The sequence below is a fragment of the Salvelinus sp. IW2-2015 genome, linkage group LG19 (assembly GCF_002910315.2).
Source record: "Salvelinus sp. IW2-2015 linkage group LG19, ASM291031v2, whole genome shotgun sequence".
Taxonomy (NCBI): domain Eukaryota; kingdom Metazoa; phylum Chordata; class Actinopteri; order Salmoniformes; family Salmonidae; genus Salvelinus; species Salvelinus sp. IW2-2015.
The window spans coordinates 32,468,527-32,494,812 of NC_036859.1; the positions used below are offsets into that span (position 1 = coordinate 32,468,527).

The window sequence follows — 26,286 nt, forward strand, 5'->3', positions numbered from 1 at the left end:
GAGCCGGATGCTGGATGTAACTGTGAGCTTGATGTAACTCTGATTCGGATACTGGATGTAACTAAAGCTGGTTGCTGGATGTAACTCTGAGCTGGATGCTATACTGTATGTTACATCCAGCTCAGAGTTACATCCCCTACTGTCTTCTCCCATAGTGAGCACAGGAAGTGCAGCTACAAGCTGCAATTTAAAGACAATCCACTAAAGGGAATAAAACGTCATTAAATGGTGCATGACACCATTACTATTGCTCTCTACACCCTCAGACTTCCTCTGAATAAATATTGTGTTAATTTAATGAAGTACATAGAAATATACATTTTTTGGAATCCTGCTAATGTTGAAAGTTCATACTCCTAGATAAACATTTTCAAATAGGACCAACAGTAAATCTAACAGTGAATCTCAAACAACAAACAGTATAAATAACAGTTAAAAAAAAATACATACACAATAACATGACAAATCACCATGAAACATTATCATGGAACCAGTCCATAAAACTATAAACACTACTAAAATAGTCCATCAAATATCCCCATGAATGCCTCCACTTCCTTGCTGTAATCCTCTCCCTGGAGCCTGCAATGATGAAGATTAATGCTGTCTGTCAATGATATAAAGTTAATTCATAATCAGGATTTCAATTAGTATGTATGAAAAAAGTTAAGAAAATGAAGTATGTTTTCTCTTTAGTCCCTCCTTACCTTTTGCCAGTCACATTGTCATTGTTAGGGGTAGTCGTCTTTGAGAAGAAATCAAACCGTTCTCCCAGGGTGGGCAAGCTAGTGTCWGTCTGTTTTGGGAAGGAGGGTGGTGCCTTCATGGGGGGTTCACTGAATGTCCTCTGCAGAGGGCAAAGATGTATGTTTCAGACTACTTTTCAAATGTGTACTGAAACAAATGGGCTGCTAAACCTAAAACATAACATTGCTATCTTTGATTTCAAAGCATGTGAATTGTGTGATAAAAGGTAACTTTTCATTCGACACTCAGTGGCCAGTTTATTAGGTACACCCATCTAGTACTGGGTCGGACCCCTCTTTTACTCCAGAACAGACTRAATTCTTTRGGRCATGGATTCTACAAGGTATTGCRTTCAAACTTCGCTCAATTGGTATCAAGGGACTGAAGGTGTGCCAGGAAAACATTCCCCGCACTATTACACCATTGRGCAGGATGGGTCCATGGACTCATGCTGCTTACGCCAAATCCTGACTYTGCCATYAGCACGACGCAACAAGAACCAGGATTCGTCGGACCAGGCAATGTTTTTCCACTCGTCAATTGTCCAGTGTTGGTGATCATGTGCCCACTTGAGCCGCTTCTTCTTATTTTTAGCTGATAGGAGTGTGACCCGGTGTGGTTGTCTGCTGCAATAGCCCATCTGTGACAAGTAGGGCCGAGTTATGTGTTCCAAGATGCCGTTCTGCACACCACTGTTGTACTACGCCGTTATTTGCTGATTCTTGCCATTCTCCTTCGACCTCTCATAAACAATTTTTGTGAACAGGGTGGTGTACCTAATAAACTGGACACTGACTGTATATAAGAACAGAAGCCTTGGCTTTGTCTGCTGTCAGTTTCATGTTGACCTCAGATCCAGCATTGAGATCAAGTCAACTGATACTATGGGTAGATAGTAACTCACTGTGGCCTTGTTGTCAGAGTGGCTCCAGCTAGCATTAGCCTGGGGGTTGTGTGGTCTGACAGGGAGAGTARTAACTGGTATCTGAGAAACAACTGGGGAGGTCGACCTGAGACACACAAATCATTACATAACATTGATAATCAATTGCTCAGGGTCACATTTATCAAGTATTTGCAACAGTACCAAGTTCCTTCCTACTGACGTCTCTTCAACCAGAAMCCAGTTTTGCCCGCTGGGATAGACTATAGATATTTCATTCAGTGAAATGAYAGGGGTTTGACAGCTTGTGGAACTGTGAAGTCCTAGTTTGTTACGAGCTGAGCTCACCTGAGTGGGGAATTGGATGTAGTGAAGCGGGGTTTGGGAGGTAAACAAGTGGATGGTAGTGGTGTGAAGTTTCCTGAAACATCAATACATTTAACTATTAAATCATTTGCCCCACTGAAAAAGCATGAACAAAAAAATTATGTTATGTTAATATGTTAAAAAATGGCTCCCTCTTAGAATACCTTTTGGCCTATCACAGTCCAGGTCCACCCTTTTAGTTTTAGCAACAGTGGTGCATGGCTTCTCGTTGGCGTGCACCAAGTTGTCGTCCTCAAAATCGTCCCACTCGTCTCCCAGGTCAAAGGTCACGCTGGGGGTGATTGACGATGAGAAAAAACCACTGTCGTCGGTCAAGTCTACAATGGAACTCTGAGAAAAAGACCTGCTCTGGGTTTGGGCGGTGCTTTGACTCGGAGGGTAACTCCTGCTTTGGGGGGTGCTGTGGCTCTGAGGGTAACCCCTGCTCTGGCTCTGAGGGTAACCCCTGCTCTGGCTCTGGGGGGTGCTGTGGCTCTGAGGGTAACCCCTGCTCTGGTGGGTGCTGTGGCTCTGAGGGTAACCCCTGCTCTGGCTCTGGGGGGTGCTGTGGCTCTGAGGGTAACTCCTGCTCTGGCTCTGGGGGGTGCTGTGGCTCTGAGGGTAACCCCTGCTCTGGCTCTGGGGGGTGCTGTGGCTCTGAGGGTAACTCCTGCTCTTGGTTTGCGGGGTGCTTTGGGGGGTGCTGTGGCTGAGGGATCTTCCAATGTAGGCATTGGGCTTCCTCCACATTGAAGTGCCTTAAAACAAAAATATGGATGGGTTATGACTGTGAGAACACGTTATTGTCTGTTTGCAGTAAATTCGAAGGAAGTAGTCTACTAGAAAATAATCTGTGTGTAAATTTGATTGAATCTACAATAGGTCTATTTCACGGAATTGTGGGATATAACAGTTTAAAAAACAACAAGACATAGGATTTTTTTGTAACTGAGACGTCCTACTTTGTGACTCCGTAAGGGTTTGAAGTTGAACAGGTRGTGGTTCCAAATCTCCCGTTGTCTGAGATATGTCTTCCAGGTAGTCATTATACTCTGTAGAGACACACATATGTTCAGTTACTCCTCTCAAGTGTCCATTTAGCACCATTTCACTACCACACTGCTGTRTTGAAGGTGAATGGAGTTAGAAGCCTCTAGAAGCATTTCGATACTAAACATACCATGGCCATAGGTCACAACATGAGCCATCTCTTGGGGTGTTGCAAAGTCCTCAGCTGAATCTACACTCTGTGGTCTTGCCAAAGCGCCATACTGGTTACCTTCATACCTTCAAAACAAGTTAAGAAAAGATTTGGAATGTGTCATATACAGTTTGAATTAGTAATCAATTTACTCCAAGCTAATTAACTGCGTCTATGTTTTGGGTAAAGGAGGGTACGTACCTGGAAGAAGCAGGTAGGATTGGCTTAGGCGAATAAGAGAACTGCTGCATGTTCGCAGCTCCCATCCCGCCATTCATTTTCATCTAAAGGAACCAGCAACAGGCAGATGAAACATTAATTCGGGTAAAAGTTCCTCGTTCAGTTAGTCGATGACAAATCAGCTAATGATCATGAAACACGTGTCACTTGTCCTTTAACTTCAATGCATGATTTATGTGACAGTATGAATAAGTATTTTGTTTTAAGCCTCTCACTCTCTCTCTCAAATTAGAATTTTAGCCCAAAGGGGTTATATTTTAAACAACTGCTGCAGCTGTTGTCAGTTGTTCTCCCACCTTGAGGCGTTTGACTGGAGTCTCCGTCAGTGTGTCACTCCTGGTCTTCAGGTCTTGGAGGTAGGAGGTGAAACTCGAATGCTGATTCATCTGCCTTTTCAGAATCCCCAGCCCTCCATTTTTACCTGGGAAATGGATAGGAGGAAATTGAAAAAAACAATGTAATCATTTGTGAATAAAGAATTTGAATGATTCTAAGTGTCAATTGAGCAATGGAGAGTTTGAGGACAAAAAAACTTGACTCACAGCAGTCGTGGCCACATTGATCCTTGTTTTTGCATAAGTGGTTACATTGTCTTTTGCCTGGATCTGATTGTGAGGAAAAAAAGATAACGGAAGTTGGGTTAAAAAAACAATAACAGTCCTTGTGAGTCCGCAAGTACAACTTAGCAATAGCTCAAAGTATACAAATGTAAGGTATTGAATATAAGTCTACCCTTTTCTGTGGCACATGTGGATGTGGAGTTTCTCTTCTGTGTTTGCTGAGCTGTTGGCTGTGTTCTCTGTGTTGCACCCTGTGATCTCTGAGCATTAGCCTGTGCTTGCTGCACAGTGTTATGTTGCTCAGGTGTGAGTGATTCAGCTCCGTACCTCTTCGGTCCAGAGAAGAAGGGACTAAACTTCTGTTGAATGTCCAACCCCACTGAAGAGAGGAAGATCTCAATGTAGTTAATAGAATATATTCTTACTTTTCATAAATCTCAATTAAAYAATTCCACTCTACTTAAACTGCCTTTTACAAGTTTGAAGCAGTTTGTAGAAATGTATTTGAACACAAATCTATAATAAAAGTGAGAGAARAATGTCCTGATAGTTAGCTGCCTGACCGTATTCTGAGCTGACCAGATTCACATTGATCTCCTCTCCTTTGGAGGCTTTCGCCACTTCGATCTTCTTTGACCAGCTTCCCGACTTCAACAGCATCAAGTCTCTGGACGAACACACAACACAGTCACTCTCCATTTCATCACTCTTTCCCCTTTCTTGGTCTTGCTCTCTTTCTTTCACTGTTTTCCCTGTCTGAGTGTATGACGGTAACACTTTACCTAAAGCCTGCAGGCAGGAATCATCAACTAGATTCAGCCGCGGGACGATTTTCTTTCTCTAGCGGATGGTCAAGGGTCCGGAACATAATTAAGCAATAAGGCCCAAAGGGGGTGTGGTATATGGCCAATATACCGCGGCAACGCAGAGTGCCTGGATACAGCCCTTTGCCGTGGTATATTGAYCATATACCACAAACCTCTGAGGTGCCTTGTTGCTATTATAACCTGGTTACCAACAAAATTAGCAGTAAAAATAACTGTTTTGTCATACCCGTGGTATACGGTCTGATATACCACGGCTGTCAGCCAATCAGCATTCAGGCAGGCCTCRAACCACCCAGTTTATAATTACAAATAATTTTTAGACCGCAAATTGACTGCAAGAATCCCAAACAGATATGTTTGATTAAAACATAATMATTTCAAACCTTGTTTACATTTGTATAAGATCACGTGTCTCACTATTATGGGTGGGAATACCTGGAAAGGATTTCTTAAATTAAAACCACTTGTAGCTATTTCTTGGTGTTTTTACAGTGAAAACTCACAACAAAATTAACAGATATTAATATACAGTACCAGTCAAAAGTTTGGACACACCTACTCATTCAAGGGTTTTTCTTATTTTTTAAAAAACTATTTTCTACTTTGTAGAATAATAGTGAAGACATCAAAACTATGAAATAACACATATGAAATCATTTAGTAACCAAAAAAGTATTAAACAAATCAAAATGTATTTTATATTTGAGATTCTTCAAAGTAACCAACCTTTGCCTTGATGACAGCTTTGCACACTTTCTCTCAACCAGCTTCACCTGGAATGCTTTTCCAACAGCCTTGAAGGAGTTCCTACATACGCTGAGCACTTGTTGGCTGCTTTTCCTTCACTCTGTGGTCCAACTCATCCCAAACCATATCAATTGGGTTGAGGTCAGGTGATTGTGGAGGCCAGGTCATCTGATGCAGCACTCCCTCACTCTTCTTCTTGGTCAAATAGCCCTTACACAGCCTGGAGGTGTGTTGGGTCATTGTCCTGTTGAAAAACTAATGATAGTCCCACTAAGCACAAACCAGATGGGATGGCGTATCGCTGCAGAATGCTGTGGTAGCCATGCTGGTTAAGTGTGCYTTGAATTCTAAATAAACCATAGACAGTGTCACTAGCAAAGCACCATGACACCATCTCCTCCATGCTTCACGGTGGGAACCACACATGCAGAGATCATCCATTTACCTACTCTGCATCTCACAAAGACACGGCGGTTGGAACCAAAAATCTAAAATTTGGACTCCTCAGACCAAAGGACAGATTTCCACCGGTCTCTCTTCTTGTTATTGGTGTCCTTTAGTAGTGGTTTCTTTTCAGCAATTCGACCATGAAGGCCTGATTCACGCAGTCTCCTCTGAACAGTTGATGTTGAGATGTGTCTGTTACTTGAACTCTGTGAAGCATTTATTTGGGCAGCAATTTCTGAGGCTGGTAACTCTAATGAACTTATCCTCTGCAGCAGAGGTACCTCTGGGTCTTCCTTTTCTGTGGCGGTCCTCATGAGAGCCAGTTTCATCATAGCGCTTGATGGTTTTTGCGACTGCACTTGAAGAAACTTTCAAAGTTCTTGACATTTTCCGGATTGACTGACCTTCATGTCTTAAAGTAATGATGGACTGTCGTTTCTCTTTGCTTATTTCAGCTGTTCTTGCCATAATATGGACTTGGCCTTTTACCAAATAGGGCCATCTTCTGTATACCACCCCTACCTTGTCACAACACAACAGACTGGCTCAAACACATCAAGAAGGAAATAAATTCAACTATTTAACAAGGCACACCTGTTAATTGAAATGCATTCCAGGTGACTACCTCATGAAGCTGGTTGAGAGAATGCCAAAAGTGTGCAAAGCTGTCATCAAGGCAAAAGGTGGCTACTTTGAAGAATCTCAAATATAAAATATATTTTGATTTGTTTAACACTTTTTTGGTTACTGCATGATTCCATATGTGTTAWTTCATAGTTTTGATGTCTTCACCATTATTCTACAATGTAGAAAATAGTAAAAATAAAGAAAAACCCTTGAATGAATATTAGTATTTTTTTTATATAAATAAAACACCCCACGGGCCAATTTCGGCCCGTTGGGGAACCCTGCCTGCAGGTATAATGCTTTATAACTTGTTATCATGTATGAACCTTTAAAACATCTTACAATACGCTTTTAACAAGTTGTCTCTACCGGCAAGCTTTAGATAAAGTGTGTCTCTATGCATGTATCAGTCTGTGTGTGTGTCTGTGTGTGACTCGAAATGTCAGTCCTCCTTATCTTACGTGAGTTTTTGCAGGAAGACCACGTTGTTGTCACAGTCCCCGATAATCATGGTGACATAGTGGTGGTCAGGAGCAGTTCTCTTTGATAGCAGCTGTTCGTGGTTCTTCATGTTCACAGTCACGACAATCTCTGCGGTGGCGACGTTGTACCTTGGAAGCTAAAACGTGAGAAATAAAAAATGAAATCAAAGGTTGTTGGGGAGATGTATTAATTGATCAGTAATTGAAAAGATACTCAGCCGTAATATTAAATGATATAAGTGTGGAAAGAATTCTGTTATGWCCCGATACCAAATATCGCTACAATGATTAATCTTGATCACCTTTTCCGTTCTAACAAAAATTCAACCAAAGCAAAGGTTTTTACCTGCTCCAAACAAACTTCATACTTGGGTAGATTTATGATAGCCTCTCTGATTTGGTTTCCGAATGGAGGATGTCTGTTGACGATCTAGACAGCAAATATGTGCATTTATTGTATGTGAAAGCACTTTGTGATGACTCTTGACGTAGAAAGGGGCTTTATGAATAACATTTGACAGACTGATTTAATTGAATGCCATGAAACKGCATTTTTGTTTCAGTGGGTATGTCAATAAACCATGGAGAAATTGAAACAACAGGGTGTTTAAATGAATTACTTTGTTTGTTATAGTCATCTATAGAGGCTGAATGCTCACCAGCTCCAGTTCCCTGGCRTTGGTCTTCTCTATCTTATTGAAGGTGGTGAGCCCAGCGTTCACCATGGCGGCTGAAAGAGTCAACCCTGGAACAGATAGTCATTTGTGCCGTTACAGACAAATATAATTATATTATAAATAGAATCTCATAATTTTAAAATCAGCCTCATTATTACAWTTCTAATTTAGCAGACTTWGTAGTGAGTGCATACATTTTCATACTGGTCCCCMRCGGGAATTGAACCYACAACCTTGGCGTTACAAGCACCATGCTCKACCAACTGAGCCACACGGGACCACTATATTTATATGCTCACAGCAACTGTACAACTTTAATTTGTCTAGGAATAAATCAGTTGGCCAATGAATTTCTTAAAAAGGGTATCTGAACACAGTAACAGCATAGTAACCATTAACTACACATTTTCAACAAGCATTGACAGTATTTTTTGACATGTTTCAATGTCTTCCTACCTATTTTCTCCAGCTGCTTTGAGACGTAAGGAGAGTTCTCCCACAGCTTGGCACTGAAGCACTTGGCCAGTATCAGGGAGTTGAGCAGAGCAGAGAAGCCTGTCTTGGAGCGCTGGTTTAGAAACTCTGCCAAACCTGGTTCGTAATCAAAACACATCTTGGATCAAAGAGTGTTTTTTCAAAGGAAGCTTGCTTATCAGACAAGGCTCAATGCAAATCATCTTCTACTATCAAAATTTTAAGTGATTGATGACTTACATCTGCTGATTCGGACTCCATTCCGGAAGATTCTACCGGTGTCTTGTGTGAGTCCAAACTCTTGGATTGGAATGGAGCCAAACTGGGCCTGAATCAAGCTGAGGTGGAAGACGGGTATAGTGGGAAAGAGATGAAGTTCAAGAAAATACTTTTGAGATTCACCCAAAGAGAATACATGGTGGCGTCAATGTCATCCTCCATCTTCTCATGTTGGTACACTGTACGGGCCACTGCTTGACTTACCAGTTCACCTTCATCTCATTGTTTTTAATCTTTCCCTCCATGGGATACCTGGAGAAAAAAGCCCAGATATGAGCATTTAMATTTTTTGTATGTCACTTCACCTCTTCTTACAATGTATCATTGGATTGTACTCTAACCTGATGGTGATCCTGTTCTTGTCCTTGTTCAACGTGTTCAGGGTTCTCTTCTCGTTGACTCTCAGCTGCACGTCAGTGAACTCTCTGCCCTTCGCCATCAATTCTATCTGTGTGAAGAAGAGCCAGCTTCCATCTCAGTGGGATTCTCAATACAAAATCTACTCAACTCATCTATTCTAATTTCCTATGTAACAAACAACACAATACAGAAACTCAATAAAAACAGTGCATGTGCATATGAGACATGCTACAGTGTTACCCTATTACTGTATACCTACCAGCTCAGGTAAGGTCTCAGTGCCAGTCACCTTGCTGAACTGCGTCATGGTGTCAAACGCCACACAGTACCTGGCCATCAACCTGCCTCCCTCTGTAGGGGATGAGCACAATTACACATGTCAAGAAGAGAACAGACTTGAGTACAACGGCTTTTCGATGCTGGAAAGCAAATGTAGGAGATATCTGTATTGAATAACACCAAACATGTACAGGGTTTGTTAGTTGTTGTACACTTCTGATTATAACKAATGAAACAAACAGTAAAAGGCCATAGTAGCCACGCAAAAACCAAAATGGGTTGCCTCTCTCAACCTGTAGCTTTGATGTTGACATCCTCATCCATGGAGACCAGACCAATGGAGGCCAGGGAGTTCAGGTTCTTCAGACAGAGCTCTGGAGCAGAGAGTATGGAGAGACATAATACAGTTAGTTACTCACAAACACATGATAGAGATGTTCTGTGTTTTCAGATACGAAGTCCATATTAACAAAGAAAACACAGGAATGCCACACCTTGCAATTTGGCTTCGATCCCACATCGGTCCAAGTCGGTGGAAAAACCTTCAACAAAAAGTATGGACAGTTGTTTTCTCACGTATGATGTGCCAATGTATGTCTGTGACATTTATGACATTTGAGAAAGTGTTGTAAGGATGTAGTGAGATATTCTAAGTACATGCTATTAACTGTACTATAATAAGCTAGCATCCATGTTAACAATCTAACTGCTGACTACTGCTGAAATATATTGTTAGCATGGGTGCTAGGCTAACTGGTTAATATTGAAATAGATTGTTAGCATGGGTGCTAGGCTAACTCGTTCATACTGAAATAGCCGAGCATCCATGCTAACGATGTAGCTGACTGGTGCAGAAATAGACTAGCATCCATGCTAACGATGCTGGCTAATTCTAATAATGACTGGGTGATGTCCAGTCTGTGTGTACTTACCGTAGTGTTTGGGGTTCTTCAGTGCTCTGATGTAGAGGAAGGTGGAGCGGATCCAGTCCAGGGCCATGTTGACGTCTGAGATGGTGTGGAGGACGATCTCAGCGTTCAGGTGCTCCACAAGGTGGGTGTGCAGGCTGAGGAGGAGGACAAAAATACTTCAACCTCAATGTGAACCACAAAGTGTATGAAATCAAACAGAGATTTAAAGAAAKGTACCGGTCTATGTAGTCAAACAATCATCATCACAATATACTGTATCATACAAATKAATGTAAAACCAAATCATATAAGCTACACTCTGAAACAAGAGTTGAGGAACTTTGATTGACRCTGTACAGTCGTGGCCAAAAGTTTTGAGAATGACACAAATATTAATTTCCACAAAGTTTGCTGCTTCMGTGTCTTTAGATATTTTTGTCAGATGTTACTATGGAATACTAAAGTAWAATTACAAGCATTTCATAAGTGTCAAAGGCTTTTATTGACAATTACATGAAGTTGATGCAAAGAGTCAATATTTGCAGTGTTGACCCTTCTTTTTCAAGACCTCTGCAATCCGCATTGGCATGCTGTCAATTAACTTCTGGGCCACATCCTGACTGATGGCAGCCCATTCTTGCATAATCAATGCTTGGAGTTTGTCAGAATTTGTGGGTTTTTGGTTGTCCACCTGCCTCTTGAGGATTGACCACAAGTTCTCAATGGGATTAAGGTCTGGGGAGTTTCCTGGCCATGGACCCAAAATATCGATGTTTTGTTCCCCGAGCCACTTAGTTATCACTTTTGCCTTATGGCAAGGTGCTCCATCATGCTGGAAAAGGCATTGTTCGTCACCAAACTGTTCCTGGATGGCTGGGAGAAGTTGCTCTCGGAGGATGTGTTGGTACCATTCTTTATTCATGGCTGTGTTCTTAGGCAAAATTGTGAGTGATCCCACTCCCTTGGCTGAGAAGCAACCCCACACATGAATGGTCTCAGGATGCTTTACTGTTGGCATGACACAGGACTGATGGTAGCGCTCACCTTGTCTTCTCCGCTTTTTTCCAGATGCCCTAAACAACGGTAAAGGGGATTCATCAGAGAAAATGACTTTACCCCAGTCCTCAGCAGTCCAATCCCTATACCTTTTGCAGAATATCAGTCTGTCCCTGATGATTTGTGAAAATGTATATTTGTGTCATTCTCAAAACTTTTGGCCACGACTGTAGAAGTAACCCATCACTATACCTGCTCTCAATAATTTCTGCCCCATTCATGAACTGCATGTACTTGTCTTTGGTGTGAGTCTTGGTCATGATCACTGCGGTTGCTGACGTATCAAACTGGAGAGGAAAATAATTCMGAGTCAAAGCCTTACATCAAATCAATGGACCGTCCACTTTCAGTGACACTGCTGCCATGGATACAGTGCCTTGCAAAAGTATTYAGACCCCTTGGTTACAAAGTGGGATTAAAATCGATTTAATTGTCATTTTTGTCAACAATCTACACAAAATACTCTGTAATGTAAAAGTGGAAGAAAACATTTACACTACTGTTCAAAATGTTTGGGTCACTTAGAAATGTCCTTGTTTTTGAAAGAAAAGCTATTTTTATTGTCCATTAAAATAACATCAAATTGATCAGAAATACAGTGCAGACGTTGTTAATGATGTAAATGACTATTGTAGCTGGAAACGGCTGATTTTTAATGGAATATCTACATTAGTTTATCATTTTCAAAGGCTAATTGATCATTAGAAAACCCTTTTGCAATTATGTTAACACAGCTGAAAACTGTTGTTCAGATTAAAGAAGCAATAAAACTGGCCTTCTTTAGACTAGTTGAGTATCTGGAGCATCAGCATTTGTGGGTTCGATTACAGGCTCAAAATGGCCAGAAACAAATACCTTTCTTCTGAAACTCATCAGTCTATTCTTGTTCTGATTAATGAAGACTATTCCATGTGAGAAATTGTCAAGAAACTGAAGATCTCATACAACGCTGTGTACTACTCCCTTCACAGAACAACGCAAACTGGCTCTAACCAGAATAGAAAGAGGAGTGGGAGGCCCCGGTGCACAACTGAGCAAGAGGACAAGCACATTAATTAGAGTGTCTAGTTTGAGAAACAGACGCCTCACAAGTTCTCAACTGGCAGCTTCATTAAATAGTACCCACAAAACACCAGTCTCAACGTCAACAGTGAAGAGTTCCTCTGTCCAGTGTCTGTGTTCTTTTGCCCATATTAATCTTTTATTTTTATTGGCCAGTCTGAGATATGGCTTTTTCTTTGCAACTCTGTCTAGAAGGCCAGCGTCCCGGAGTCGCCTCTTCACTGTTGACGTTGAGACTGGTGTTTTGCTTTACACCAGAAACTGGGAGAGGAATTCACCTTTCAGCAGGACAATAACCTACAACATAAGGCCAAATCTACACGGGAGTTRCTTATCAAGAAGACAGTGAATGTTTTTGAGTGGCCAAGTTAAAGTTTTTACTTAAATCTGCTTGAAAATGTATGGCAAAACTTGCTKTCTAGCCATGATCCCCCAACACCTTGACAGAGCTTGAAGAATTTTAAAAGAATAACGGGCAAATATTGCACAATCCAGGTGTGCAAAGCTCTTAGAGACTTAGCCATGAAGACTCACAGCTGTAATCGATGCCAAATGTGTTTCTAATGTGTATAGACTCAGGGAGCTGAATACTTATGCAACGGCTATATTGTAGTTATACATTTTTCTTCCACTTTGACAGTGTATTTTGTGTAGATTGTTGACAAAAAAATGACAACTMAATTTTAATCCCACTTTGTAACAMAATAAAATGTGAAGAAATCCAAGTGGTCTGAATACTTTTGCAAGGCACTGTATATTGTGAAAAAACTATGGCTCATTTTCTTATCCAATGCATTCAGATTTGAAAACACAGAATGGGCACTGGCTACAAATCAGGCAAAACTAGTGGAAACGTCATAATGAATAGAACACTTTGTAATTACCTAATTTCAACTCGTTTTCCCCGCTGCATAGCGGGCAACAAATTTTGCCCGCTGGGGCGGCAGGTAGCCTAGTGGTTAGAGCATTGGCYAGTAACCGAAAGGTTGCTAGATCGAGCTGACAAGGTAAACATTTGTCGTTCTACCCCTGAACAAGGCAGTTAACCCACTGTTCGTAGGCCATCATTGTAAATAAGAATTTGTTCTTAACTGACTTGCCTAGTTAAATAAAGGTAAAATATAAAAATAGGRGCTGGTTTTGGACTATGATTTGTACCCTGTGGTGCTAAGGATGCTGGGACTAGAGGGCGTGTCTGTAATCTGTACCTGTGGCCGGCCTGCTCGGCCAATCATCTGCAGCATGTCGGCGTCGCTGTACTCCTTGCAGGCGCCCCCGATGTAGTGCATGGTGGACTTGATCACCACCAGGTGGGCTGGCAGGTTCACCCCCATCGCCAGAGTACTGGTTGTAACTAAGAAACCACATACACTGCCTTCAGAAAGTATTCATATCCCTTGACAGCCTGAATTCAAAATTATTTTAAAATTATTTTTAAATCCCCTCTCACACATCTACACACAATACCCCATAATGACAAGTAAAAACACGTTTATTTGTGCACATTTATTGAAAATGAAATACAGAAATATCTCATTTACATAAGTGTTCACACCCCCAAGTCAATACTTTGTAGAAGCACCTTTGGTGGCGATTACAGCTTTGAGTGGTAGTGGGTATGTCTGTATCAGCTTTGCACATTCTTCCTTGCAGACTTTCTCAAGCTCTGTTAAGTTAGATGGGGAGCGGCGGTGAACAGAAACATTCAAGTCTTTGCACAGATTTTCAAATGGGATTCAAGTCTGGGCATTGGCTGGGCCACTCAAGTACTTTCACATTCTTGTTCTGAAGCCATTCCAGCATTCCTTTGGCTGTATGCTTGGGGTCATTGTCCCTYTTGGAACGTAAATATGTGCCCCAGTCCATGGTCGTTTGCACTCTGATACAGGTTCTCATCAAGGATTTGCCTGTATTTGGCTCCATTCATTGTTCCCTCTATCCTTACCAGTCTCCCTGTCCCTGCCGCTGAAAAGCATCCCCATAGCATGATGCTGCCACCACCACCATGCTTCACGGTAGGGATGGTGTTAGACGGGTGATGAGCTGTGCCTGGGGCAGGTTGAATAAAAATAAACAATACATTGGAAAATTTGTGAATCTATTATTCTTGTGCAATTTATATAGGTTACATTGAGGTTTGTCTTTCATTATTTTAGGCTACCAGGTATTAGTACATAAGCTTTAGGGCCTAACTGTACACGCGCTAAATAGCCTACACAGCCAAATAATGCTTTTGGGAACGAGCAGAAAAAGTTAACTTCAATCCACAGAGGCAAAAACAAAATGAAAAAACTAAATGAAGCACTAAATGTAGGCAAAATGTGAAGAAATATGATTAATTTATTTCTGCATCTTGAGAGAATGCAATGCTCAGATACCATCTGTAGAGGTGCTCTCTTCATCATAAAAGTTGATGGTATTTCAACCATATTAAATATGCATCGAAGCCGAAACTGAAATCTTATCARAAACACCTTGGGTTGTTTTCACAGCATTATTTCCCCTTACAACCGGTCAAACTGATGTAATTTGGACATTTTKCACATTAAATCTTTCCCGTGTTTTTTTGTTGTTGCGTTAATGTATTTTCTCCACAGTCCCTAAACGTCTTTGCTCTGCGAAAGATGACAGAAAACTTTACCGATGTCAGCTAGATTGAAGCATTCATTCTATCGATCTATGACATTATTCTGTTGAGCAAGGSTTTATTTAGTCTTCTAGGGCAACATATAATGACAGAAGAGAAGCTGCATGTATCTAATTATAGCCAAGTTGACTAACAAATAGCCTTACAAAATGTCGGCAATTATAAGCAGAAACATATCTAAATCAGGCAACAACAAAAAATCATCCATCCTGTCCAAAAATGTGTTCTGCAGTCTTTGGCTGTAGCCTATAGGGCCTCAGATTTTCACTTTACCACATATACACTATATGTGGACATACAGTCGTGGCCAAAAGTTTTGAGAATGACAAATATACATTTTCAAAGTCTGCTGCCTCAGTTTGTATGATGGCAATTTGCATATACTCCAGAATGTTATGAARAGTGATCAGATGAATTGCAAAGTCCCTCTTTGCCATGCAAATGAACTGAATCCCCCAAAAACATTTCCACTGCATTTCAGCCCTGCCACAAAAGGACCAGCTGTGTGAGTGTTGACGAGTGTTGACGAGGACAAGGCTGGAGATCACTCTGTCATGCTGATTGAGTTTGAATAACAGACTGGAAGCTTCAAAAGGAGGGTGGTGCTTGGAATCATTGAATCATTGTTCTTCATTGTTCTCCTCTGTCAGTCATGGTTACCTGCAAGGAAACACGTGCCGTCATCATTGCTTTTCACAAAAAGGGTTTCACAGGCAAGGATATTGCTGCCAGTAAGATTGCACCTAAATCAACCATTTATCGGATCATCAAGAACTTCAAGGAGCGCGGTTCAATTGTTGTGAAGAAAGCTTCAAGGGCGCCCAAGAAAGTCCAGCAAGCGCCAGGACCGTCTCCTAAAGTTGATTCAGCTGTGGGATCGGGGCACCACCAGTACAGAGCTTGCTCAGGAATGGCAACAGGCAGGTGTGAGTGCATCTGCACGCACAGTGAGGCAAAGACTCACTGGGACAGACTGATATTCTGCAAAAGGTATAGGGATTGAACTGCTGAGGACTGGGGTAAAGTCATTTTCTCTGATGAATCCCCTTTCCCATTGTTTAGGGMATCTGGAAAAAAGCTTGTCCGGAGAAGACAAGATGAGCGCGACCATCAGTCCTGTGTCATGCCAACAGTAAAGCATCCTGAGACCATGCATGTGTGGGGTTGCTTCTCAGCCAAGGGAGTGGGATCACTCACAATTTTGCCTAAGAACACAGCCATGAATAAAGAATRGTACCAACACATCCTCCGAGAGCAACTCTACCAACCATCCAGRAACAGTTTGGTGACAAACAATGCGTTTTCCAGCATGATGGAGCACCTTGCCATAAGGCAAAAGTGATAACTAAGTGGCTCGGGGAACAAAACATCGATATTTTGGGTCCATGGCCAGGAAACTCCCCAGACCTTAATCCCATTGAGAACTCGCTTCAAGAGGTGAGTGGACAAACAAAAMCCCCAAAATTCTGACAAACTCCAAGCATTGATTATGCAGGAATGGGCTGCCATCAGTCAGGATGTGGCCCAGAAGTTAATTGACTGCATGCCAGTGAGGATTGCAGAGGTCTTGAAAAAGAAGGGTCAACACTGCAAATATTGACTCTTTGCATCAACTTCATGTAATTGTCAATAAAAGCCTTTGACCCTTATGAAATGCTTGTAATTATACTTCAGTATTCCATAGTAACATCTGACAAAAATATCTAAAGACACTGAAGCAGCAAACTTTGTGGAAATTAATATTTGTGTCATTCTCAAAACTTTTGGCCACGACTGTACATACTTTTTGTATATATAGTGTATATGTATGTGGACACCCCTTCAAMTTAGGGGATACGGCTATTTCAGCCACACCCGTTGCTGACAGGTGTATAAAATCGAGCACACAGCCATGCAATCTCCATAAACAAACATTGGCAGAATGGCCTTACTGAAGAGCTCTGACATTCAATGTGGCACCGTCATAGGATGCCCCCGTTCCAACAAGTCAGTTCCTCAAATTTCTGCACTGCTAGAGCTGCCCTGTCAACTGTCAGTGCTGTTATTGTGTATTGGAAACGTCAAGGAGTAACAATGGCTCAGCAGCAAAGTGGTCTGTCCTAGGGTTGCAACACTCACTACCAAGTTCCAAACTGCCTCTGGAAGCAACTTCAGCACAATAACTGTTCATCGGGAGCTTCATGAAATGGGTTTCCATTGCCAAGCAGCCGCACACAAGCATAAGATCACCATGCGCAATGTCAAGCAGCGGCTGGAGGGGTGTAAAGCTCGCCGCCATCAGATCTGGAGCAGTGGAGACGCGTTCTCTGGAGTGATGAATCACGGTTCACCATCTGGCAGTCCGACGGACGAATCTGAGTTTGGCCGATGCCAGGAGAATGCTACCTGCCCCACTGCATAGTGCCAACTGTACATTTTGGATGAGGAGGAATAATGGTTTGAGGCTGTTTTTCATGGTTAGGGCTAGGCACTTTACTTCCAGTAAAGGGAAATCTTAACGCTACAGCCTACAATGACATTCTAGACGATTCTGTGCTTCCAACTTTGTGGGAAAAGTTTGGGGAAGGCCCTTTCCTGTTTCAGCATTACAATACCACCCGTGCACAAAGCGAGGTCCATAACAGAAATGGTTTGTCGAGATCGGTGTGGAAGAACTTGACTGGCCTGCACAGAGCCCTGACCTCAACGAACACCTTTGTGATGAATTGGAACGCCAWCTGCGAGCCAGGCCTAATCGCCCAACATCAGTGCCCGACCTCACTAATGCTCTTGTGGACACAAAGATCAATGAGTAGATTTAGATAGCGGGAATCGATGAAGGGTTGATTGATGCAGTTGAAATTAATACTTTTAATTTGTATTTACTAAAAATAGTCAAGTAACCTAAGATAACTCAAGAAATCTGTCATAAATGTTGACATTTTTGCAACTRTCTAGGATGTTTGGTGTAGTATTTCTCAAGTGAAAAAATGTGCATGAGGACGAGTCGTCTCTCGTTGAATGACAACAGGCATTTAATTGAAGAAGCCCTACTGTTGACCAAAACAAAAAAGTAGGACTTGCAGCGCATTGAGTTTCACAAATAGAACCAAGTTCTATTTTAGCGCCTGGCTACACAGACGCTCGAGCAGTGTGTGTGCAATGATTGAATAACATGTATGTGTACATTTATTTTGCAACGCTCGCACATGCGACGCGGTCAGCATGTAAAACGCATCGCGCTGAACGACGGGCAGACGAACGCTAGATCCACATTCGTTACGATGTGTGAGTGCCTTTACACAGTACAGGCAGGTCTCCCATGGTGAAGGTCCTAATGCTTACACAGTACAGGCAGGTCTCCCATGGTGAAGGCCTCTTCAATCACCTTCCTGTCTGACACGTCTACCCCGGCATGGTGGAAACCAACCCCAAACGTCACCAGGTCTGGAATAGAGAAAACGCCGGGCTAGTGATTTCACATTCTAATGCAATAATAGTTATATTCAAATCAATGAGAAATGTTTGCCTACATGATACAGAAGAGAAGGAATATAAATTATTAACCCTAAATTATCCACCAACCTCTGAGTTTTGAGTCCAGGAGAGAGTTTGCATACTTCATCAACCTGCAAACAGAAGATTCCAACGATTCAATCAGATCTAACTAAACAGCAAGACATTTGTATTGAGTACCTGTACATCTGTAGAGAATAAAAAGGTAAGTAGCTCAAACCTTTGTTTGTGCTCAATCCTCATGATGAACCTGGCATCTTTGGCCAGAACAGAGGCTGACTGCTGGACTCCTTTCCTTGTTGAGCAAAACTGTTTAAAAAAAATCCCATGTGTGAGCTATTAACAATGGCAATACTTACAAATATGGTGCTGGTCATGTCTACATTTCAGACACACAAAGAGAGTTCCTCACAACAAGGGTTGGTTTCTGGTCCGAGTAGGTCTGGATGATGTTGGCCATCTTGTAGTTGAGTGACAGGTCGAACTTGAACTCAGTCTGGTTGCTGCTGCAGGGGAAACCCAGCACTACTTTCCTCAGTTTCACCGGTCTGTGACTCTCATCCATCTCCAGACAAGTAGCAGGGCCTCTGTTGTCACACAGCCAGTCTGCTATCTGCCATGTCAAACCATTGAACACAGTGAGTAGAGGGAATTTCTTAAAATAAATGCTCTGTTTAATGATAATTGGTAAATAGCAATACTTCCAAGACACCTCCTCCTCTCCTTCCCTATTTCCTATTCCCTTACTCTTTCTGAAGGAGACAGGACGGGAGAGATAAGAACAACATAATATATGGAGATCAGTGGAGGCTGAGGAAAGGACAGCTCATAATAATGGCTGGAATGGAGTCAATGGAATGGTATCAAATATGGTTTCCATGTGGTTGATACCATTCCATTGACTCCATTCCAGCCGTTGCTATGAGCCGTCCTCCCCTCAGCAGCCTCCACTGATGGAAATCAGTGGTGTAAAGTACTTAAGTAAAAATACTTTAAAGCACTACTATCTGTACTTTACTATTTATATTTTTGACTCTTTTACTTTACTACATTCCTTAAGAAAATATTGTACTTTTTACTTCATACATTTTCCTTGACACCCAAAAGTACTCGGGACAGGAAAATAGTCAAATTCACTCACTTATCAACCAAACATCCCTGGTCATCCCTACTGCCTCTGATCTTGTGGACTCACTAAACACACATGCTTYGTTTGTAAATTAGGTCTGAATGTTGGAGTGTGCCCCTGGCTTTCCGTAAAATAAAAAAATAAAATAAAAATGGTGCCATCTGGTTTGCTTAAAATAAGGAATTTGAAATTATTTATACTTTTACTTTTGATACTTAAATATATTTTCAACCAAATACTTTTAGACTTTTACTCAAGCAGTATTTTACTGGGTGTCTTTTACTTKWRYWWKWKTMWWTTWMTRTWWMKKTAYYTTTACTYAAGTATGAGAGTTGGGTACTTTTTCCACCAYTGATGGAGATGCATGTATCAGAAAGGGAAAGAAGGACTATAGTGAAGGAAACCTCTTTAGAGTATTAGAATATGACCAAAGTGTGCCATCACCCTCTTGGCCCCTCAGCCACTTACATCCTTGATATTGGGAATGGTGGCGGAGACAGCCACAAATCTCATGGAGAGGTCCTCCTGGGGGTTCTCTGCTGCACGGTAGGCATGGACCGCCTTCATCCTGCTCACCACCACCTCTAGTGTCGCTCCACGCGTAGTGTCTTTCACCACGTGCACCTAGAAACAGAGCCAAAATTGAGTATATTTAGTTGTCAATGAAACACATAACATAATACTAGACAGATATGCACTACTAAGTACAATTACAAATTAAGAAACAATAGAACACAATCAGTCTGTCCAAGCTGTTTCAGAGTGTTATTTGACCAAGTCTACGGTTGCAGTGATACCTGAGGGAATTTTTAACAGAMCATGAAGTAGCTACTTAGACATATCCACTGACCTCGTCAATAAGGAAAAGCCGGACCAACTGCAGCAGGCAGTTATCCCTCCACTTCCTGGTCATGCTGTCCCATTTTTCCTGGGAGGAACAGAGAAATGTGTCTGAGCTTTATCGAGAACTGGTTAATGAAGTGTTAAATTAACAGTTGGTCAGTTATTGTTTTTTTAAATGAATATTCTAATCAATTATCTTGATATAACACAATGCATCCACGCACCCTCAAAACAAAAATGTATCTATTCTCGTATACCCAAGCCCTGTTTGCATGACAAACATGGGAATCCTGTCTGCTTGTTCTTCAATGGATGGTTGCTATGGTCACAGGATCAGCCACATCATTCTGCTACATATTACACAGAAACAAAATGGCTGCTAGTGACGTGCTTTAATGCGACATGTACACTGGGATACATTTTCACTTACAGGTGTGGTCATRATGATATGGGCGTCCTGAATCTCAAAGAAGTCGTCGATCTCTGTGTCTCCTGTCAGCTCCTTGCAGCTCAGGCCCAGAGGCTCGAATTTCTTCCTCCAGTCCTCAAAGCGCTGGCTGCATAGAGCTTTGATGGGGGCCACTGAAGAGAATAACATTAAATTAAATTTAATAAACAGTTTTCATTTAATAAATACTTAAAATACAACATATACATTTTGAACACTTTGAAAGTGTGAATGTAAATCAGGTCAAAAATGACATATGTTAGCTAGCTTAACCCATACAGTAGCTTTAACTGGTTCTTGGTGTTTTAGATTGGCTGTTGATGTCTTAGTACATGTAATCTATTGCTTTTTAAAAGGATACTAAGAAACGGGTGGTCCTGATGTGACATTACTTACTATAAACAGCTTTGACGTTTCTCCAGGGCTCTGTGGTTTCCATCAGTAGGCGGATGATGGCCAACTCAAAGAGCACTGTCTTACCAGAACCAGTAGGAGCACAAGCCACAACGTTCTTTCCTGTGTAAAGAACCTGCAAAAAGCATTTTGTTCCAAGAAATCAATCACAGATATTGTTTTGATGATAAAGGTTGAAGATTGAAGATTGAATAAAGTGTAGATGCACTTACATCGTCCAGGGCTTTGGATTGGACGTARTTGAAGTAAGGGAACTCTCTGAAGACAGATCTGAATTTTGCATCTGTGTTACTTTGATTAAGTATACAAACATATTCCAACTAAAATAGATTTGTAGATTTCGTTAAGTTTAATGTATTTCAGCAGTAATTACTTGGGCTAAGGGTGAGAAAGGATACGGATTTCAGAGACTGGTCGGAGTATCCCAGGCCCAGAAGTACCTGATATGAAAACAATAAATCTGTATAAATATATTTATATGTCAATATCCAAACCAATTCCAGTCAAAATGGGAGATATTGGCCACCCCTAGTGGTAATTGTGTGCTATTACAGCCAAGAGGGCATTGGGTAGGGCTCACCTCGTTTCACCTCATCAAGCCCTCAAGAACAGTGACAGCTGCTGCCATGACCATTAAACCTGAGTACATTCTTCAGCTACAACACATCATAGCTATATATATATATATATATCAAATTGATCAGATACAGTGTAGACATTGTTAATGTTGTAAATTACTATTGTAGCTGGAAACTGCTGATTTTTTATGGAATATCTACATAGGCGTACAGAGGCCCATTATCAGCAACCATCACTCCTGTGTTCCAATGGCACGTTGTGTTAGCTAATCCAAGTTTATCATTTTAAAAGGCTAATTGATCATTAGAAAACCCTTTTGCAATTATTTTAGCCTGGCTGAAAACTGTTGTTCTGAATTAAAGAAGCAATTAAACTGACCTTCTTTAGACTAGTTGAGTATCTGGAGCATCAGCATTTGTGGTTTCAATTAAAGACTCAAAATGGCCAGAAACAAAGAACTTTCTTCTGAAACTCGTCAGTCTATTCTTGTTCTCAGAAATGAAGGCTATTCCATGCGAGAAATTGCCAAGAAACGGAAGATCTGGTACAACGCTGTGTACTACTCCCTTAACAGAACAGCGCAAACTGGCTCTAACCGAATAGAAAGAGGAGTGGGAGGCCCTGGTGCACAACTGAGCAAGAAACATTAGCGTGTCTAGTTTGAGAAACAGAGCTCACAAGTCTCACTAGCAGCTTCATAATATACCCGCAAACACCAGTCTCAACGTCAACAGTGAAGAGGCGACTCCGGGATGCTGTCTTCTAGGCAGAGTTCCTCTGTCCAGTGTCTGTGTTCTTTTGCCCATCTTAATCTTTTATTTTTATTGGCCAGTCTAAGATATGGCTTTTTCTTTGCAACTCTGCTTGAAGGCCAGCATCCCGGAGTCACCTCTTCACTGTTGACGTTGAGACCGGTGTTTTGCGGGTTGAGGACTTGTGAGGCGTCTGTTTCTCAAACTAGACACGCTAATGTACTTGTCCTCTTGCTCAGTTGTGCACCGGGGCCTCCCACTCCTCTTTCTATCTGGTCAGAGCCAGTTTGCGTTGTTCTGTGAAGGGAGTAGTACACAGCATTGTACGAGATCTTCAGTTTCTTGGCAATTTCTCGCATGGAATAGCCTTCATTTCTGAGAACAAGAATAGACTGACGAGTTCTTTGTTTCTGGCCATTTTGACCCTGTAATCGAACCCATAAATGCTGATGCTCCAGATACTCAACTACTCTAAAGAAGGCCAGTTGAATTGCTTCTTTAAATCAGAACAACAGTTTTCAGCCGTGTTAACATAATTGCAAAAGGGTTTTCTAATGATCAATTAGCCTTTTAAAATGATAAACTTGGATTAGCTAACACAACTTGCCATTGGAACACAGGAGTGATAGTTGCTGATAATGGGCCTCTGTATGCCTATGTAGATATATATATATATTTTTAAATCAGCCGTTTCCAGCAGCAATAGTCATTTACAACATTAACAATGTCTACTGTGTTTCTGATCAATTTGATGTTATTTTAATGGACAAAAAAACTTGCTTTTCTTTCAAAAACAAGGACATTTCTAAGTGACCCCAAACTTTTGAACGGTATATATATATATATATCATTTCTGTCTGTGCTGTACTACCTTGTATCTGAAGGGGCTGGGGTGTCATGGGGAGGACGTTAGCCCTCTTGGTGCCCTTGACCGGTGTATGCGGTGGGGGTCCCCGGGCTGCAGCCGGTCCCAGCCCGCTGAGGGGGCTGGGGCCTGCTGCTGACTGGCTTGCCAGCCSWGGCTCTGTCGCCATGGAAACCTGGTTGAAGGTTTGCTGCTCTCTGGGTCTTGCCTGGCTGTGGCGGGTGTTCAAGTCTGCGCCACTGTTCAGCACCTGACCAATAAGAGGTTTGAACAAACTGTAACGAGAACGAGATGATTTCATTAAYGGGCAGATAGATCATAAGTGCTTGCAGTAATATCCCACATATCATGATGTAACTAGTACAGCCATATCTTTGATAAAGAAGATTACATTTCAGACRGGCTTTGGCAAATGTACGATAAAGGGATTTTTTTTTTTTACACTCATTACATTGCAAAACAATAGTAGCTGAATAAGACACATGATTGGAGAAAAAAAAGACAGCMACTGACATTTACTATGTATTCTGAATGCAAAGTACACACACTCATTAGCTTCATTTGAATGGTTTACCTTCTCCGTACAGGTGGACTTTGGCTGAAGTCCAGAGGAAAATGTCTCTGCTCCAGCGCATGACCAGACTCCTGTGGGCTTTCAGTTCGACCTCTGCTGACCATTGTGGAATACTGGGATTTGTTCATGAAGTCTTCCTGAGACCAGAGAGCACACCCACCCTGGCCCTCAGGTTCTTTTCCTCCATCACTGGTAATCTGATTAAAATCTGTGTTCTTTTGTATGAAACCATCACTTCCGACTGTTCTTTTCAAAGGGGGAATGAATTTCTTGGACCTCTGAGAGAAACCTGCATTGGAGATGATAGAAKACATGATGATGTAATGACTGACATAACTTGAAACAAAATCCTGACTCCTAGGGCCGGTGTCAGACCCAGATTAAGCCTAGTCTTAAAKAAAAAAATKATGGTAAATGCATTTTAGTCTAGGACTATGCTTAATCTGGCYCCGGGAATCTGGCCCAGGGCCTTACAGTATTGACTGAATTGACTAAAAKGATTGAATCACCTCAAATGTAACTTACTGAATGATGAAAGATCCTCTGCCTCTTTCTGGATGTCCTGAGTGGCTGGAATCTGGGAGAGGGATGGAGGGGGTTCCAACTGCCAAGWACTCTGCTCTTGACAAAGTGGCTTTCTGGAGACAGGACCAAGGCAGGAAAAGTTTTTAGCAAGCGTCCTCCATAWCAAGAGCACAGTTCCTAGCTAATTATACATTTAGGAGGGCATGACTGTGGGATGCAGGTTGTTTCTGACAACTCACACTTTGTGGACAACTGGCCTCTCAAAGAACAAGTTATCCAGGGACAAAGTACACTCTTCTGAGTCCAACATCTTGTCAGTTCACGTAACAGTCATCTGTAGAATTACAAAGTTAGACGTGGGCACGCTTTTCATCCGAACGTGAAAATACTGCCCCCTATCCCAGAGAGGTTAGACGTAATCATGGTATATGCAGCAGACACCTGACAGCCATTTCAGGGAGATGTTGCCACAACAGGAGTCTTTATAGGTTCTGCCTAGGTTTGCAGCAACTGGGAGGGATTGAATCAGTAGCCTGACTAGACCTCATAAAATATCCTAATTGTCGTCGTACTTTAAACCATAAATAGTTTTTGTGCTAAGGCCTCAGGTTGTTTTCAAAATGTGTTGAAGAAACTACATCAGATCAACGCAAGATGGCAGTCTTGTAATGGACCTAACAGTTCCCTAGCTAGCAAGCTAACGGTAGCTAGCTAACTAGCTAGGCAGGCTAGTTCGCTCGCTTTCATGTAAGCGACTTATTTGACAAAATAACAGTTTAATATGACCATACGGATGAGARTATGTTAATTCGTATTCCATTTCAAACTGACTAGTGGCGTGGAAAAAGATAATTCCGGTTGCTAGCTAAGTAAAGTACATTTTAGYCTACCTGTTTCGGTGTGGGCTAGCTAACTAGTCTTGAGCCTAGACTCCCAATGCTCTATCTTCGCTCCGTCCGGGAGTTAKGCCAGCTCAGATGATTGATGGGGAACTCAAACGATGCCTAACTAGTAATTATAATTAATATATTGTAAGGATTGATTTAGAATCAAGCCGCTCAATAATGTACTATAGCTAGCTAGCTAGACAGTTCGTTTATGTATCTGACAACTAGCTAGCTAAGCTAGGCTTGAGCTAGCCAGCTGGTGATTGTCAGTTTATTGATTGTTGTGCGCGCGCTGCGGCTGCCTCTTGACGCCAAAACGACGGACAGGTTTCAAAACAACCTGCTGTCAGATATAGCCTACACATTCGGTACATTAACATTTATATGGTATTTCAATATCCTATAAGATTATGATTGAAACATCTGCACAACTGACTGTAACATTAAAGCCACAGTCTGGGATTCRAAAAATAATTAAATCTACGCCCCGCCACTTGTCTTGTTAAACAGCGGAGRAATGGGGTGAAGAATTGTAACCACTTTCAAATTCATAGGCTGCGCTAAGGATGCGAGGGCCATCCAYCATGATCAACATTCTCATGTTTTGAGGTACACAGCAKTTGTTTACAGACAGTGGMGTAAAACAAGCTTTTATTTTGGGTTCTGGTTGTGTTAAACAGTTGAACTAAGCTCATAAGGCATTGTTATAGGCCTTTATACCATGTCCATAAATGGATGTACAAATCGCAGGCTGTAGTTTTAATTACTTAAATGGAAAATATGACAGTCTGGATGTACGCATTATGAAGTTGCTACATCTAAAAATAAAACGAGAAAAAAGATTCGTCGGGATTGCTAGTAATCTTGTGCTATTATATTGAGGAGTAACTAACTGTATGACCC

The 26,286-nt window shown here is 41.7% G+C and overlaps 1 protein-coding gene and 1 non-coding gene across 2 annotated transcripts; both read right to left on the reverse strand.

The window, feature by feature from the left end:
* Positions 1-278: 278 nt before the first annotated feature.
* On the reverse strand, positions 279-24,814 carry LOC111979074 (helicase for meiosis 1). Its single transcript, XM_070448980.1, has 39 exons — positions 24,736-24,814; positions 24,497-24,609; positions 23,972-24,260; positions 23,404-23,672; positions 21,600-21,641; positions 21,414-21,484; positions 21,184-21,316; positions 20,770-20,921; positions 20,347-20,424; positions 19,965-20,120; positions 18,780-18,980; positions 18,588-18,676; positions 18,437-18,480; positions 18,197-18,298; positions 13,434-13,579; positions 11,356-11,450; positions 10,129-10,262; positions 9,691-9,738; positions 9,490-9,570; positions 9,177-9,268; positions 8,899-9,005; positions 8,762-8,809; positions 8,519-8,616; positions 8,261-8,395; positions 7,787-7,872; positions 7,474-7,557; positions 7,107-7,264; positions 4,561-4,664; positions 4,170-4,376; positions 3,980-4,042; positions 3,734-3,858; positions 3,399-3,481; positions 3,177-3,283; positions 2,959-3,048; positions 2,161-2,754; positions 1,979-2,051; positions 1,652-1,757; positions 708-847; positions 279-582 (listed from the first exon to the last, which is right to left on the reverse strand). Exons 1-39 carry the CDS (start codon positions 24,804-24,806, stop codon positions 516-518), a joined length of 4,881 nt encoding a protein of 1,626 aa, XP_070305081.1. The 5' UTR covers positions 24,807-24,814; the 3' UTR covers positions 279-515.
* trnat-ugu (transfer RNA threonine (anticodon UGU)) lies at positions 8,009-8,084 on the reverse strand. Its single transcript has one exon. It is a non-coding gene; the product is annotated as a tRNA-Thr (tRNA).
* Positions 24,815-26,286: the final 1,472 nt, after the last annotated feature.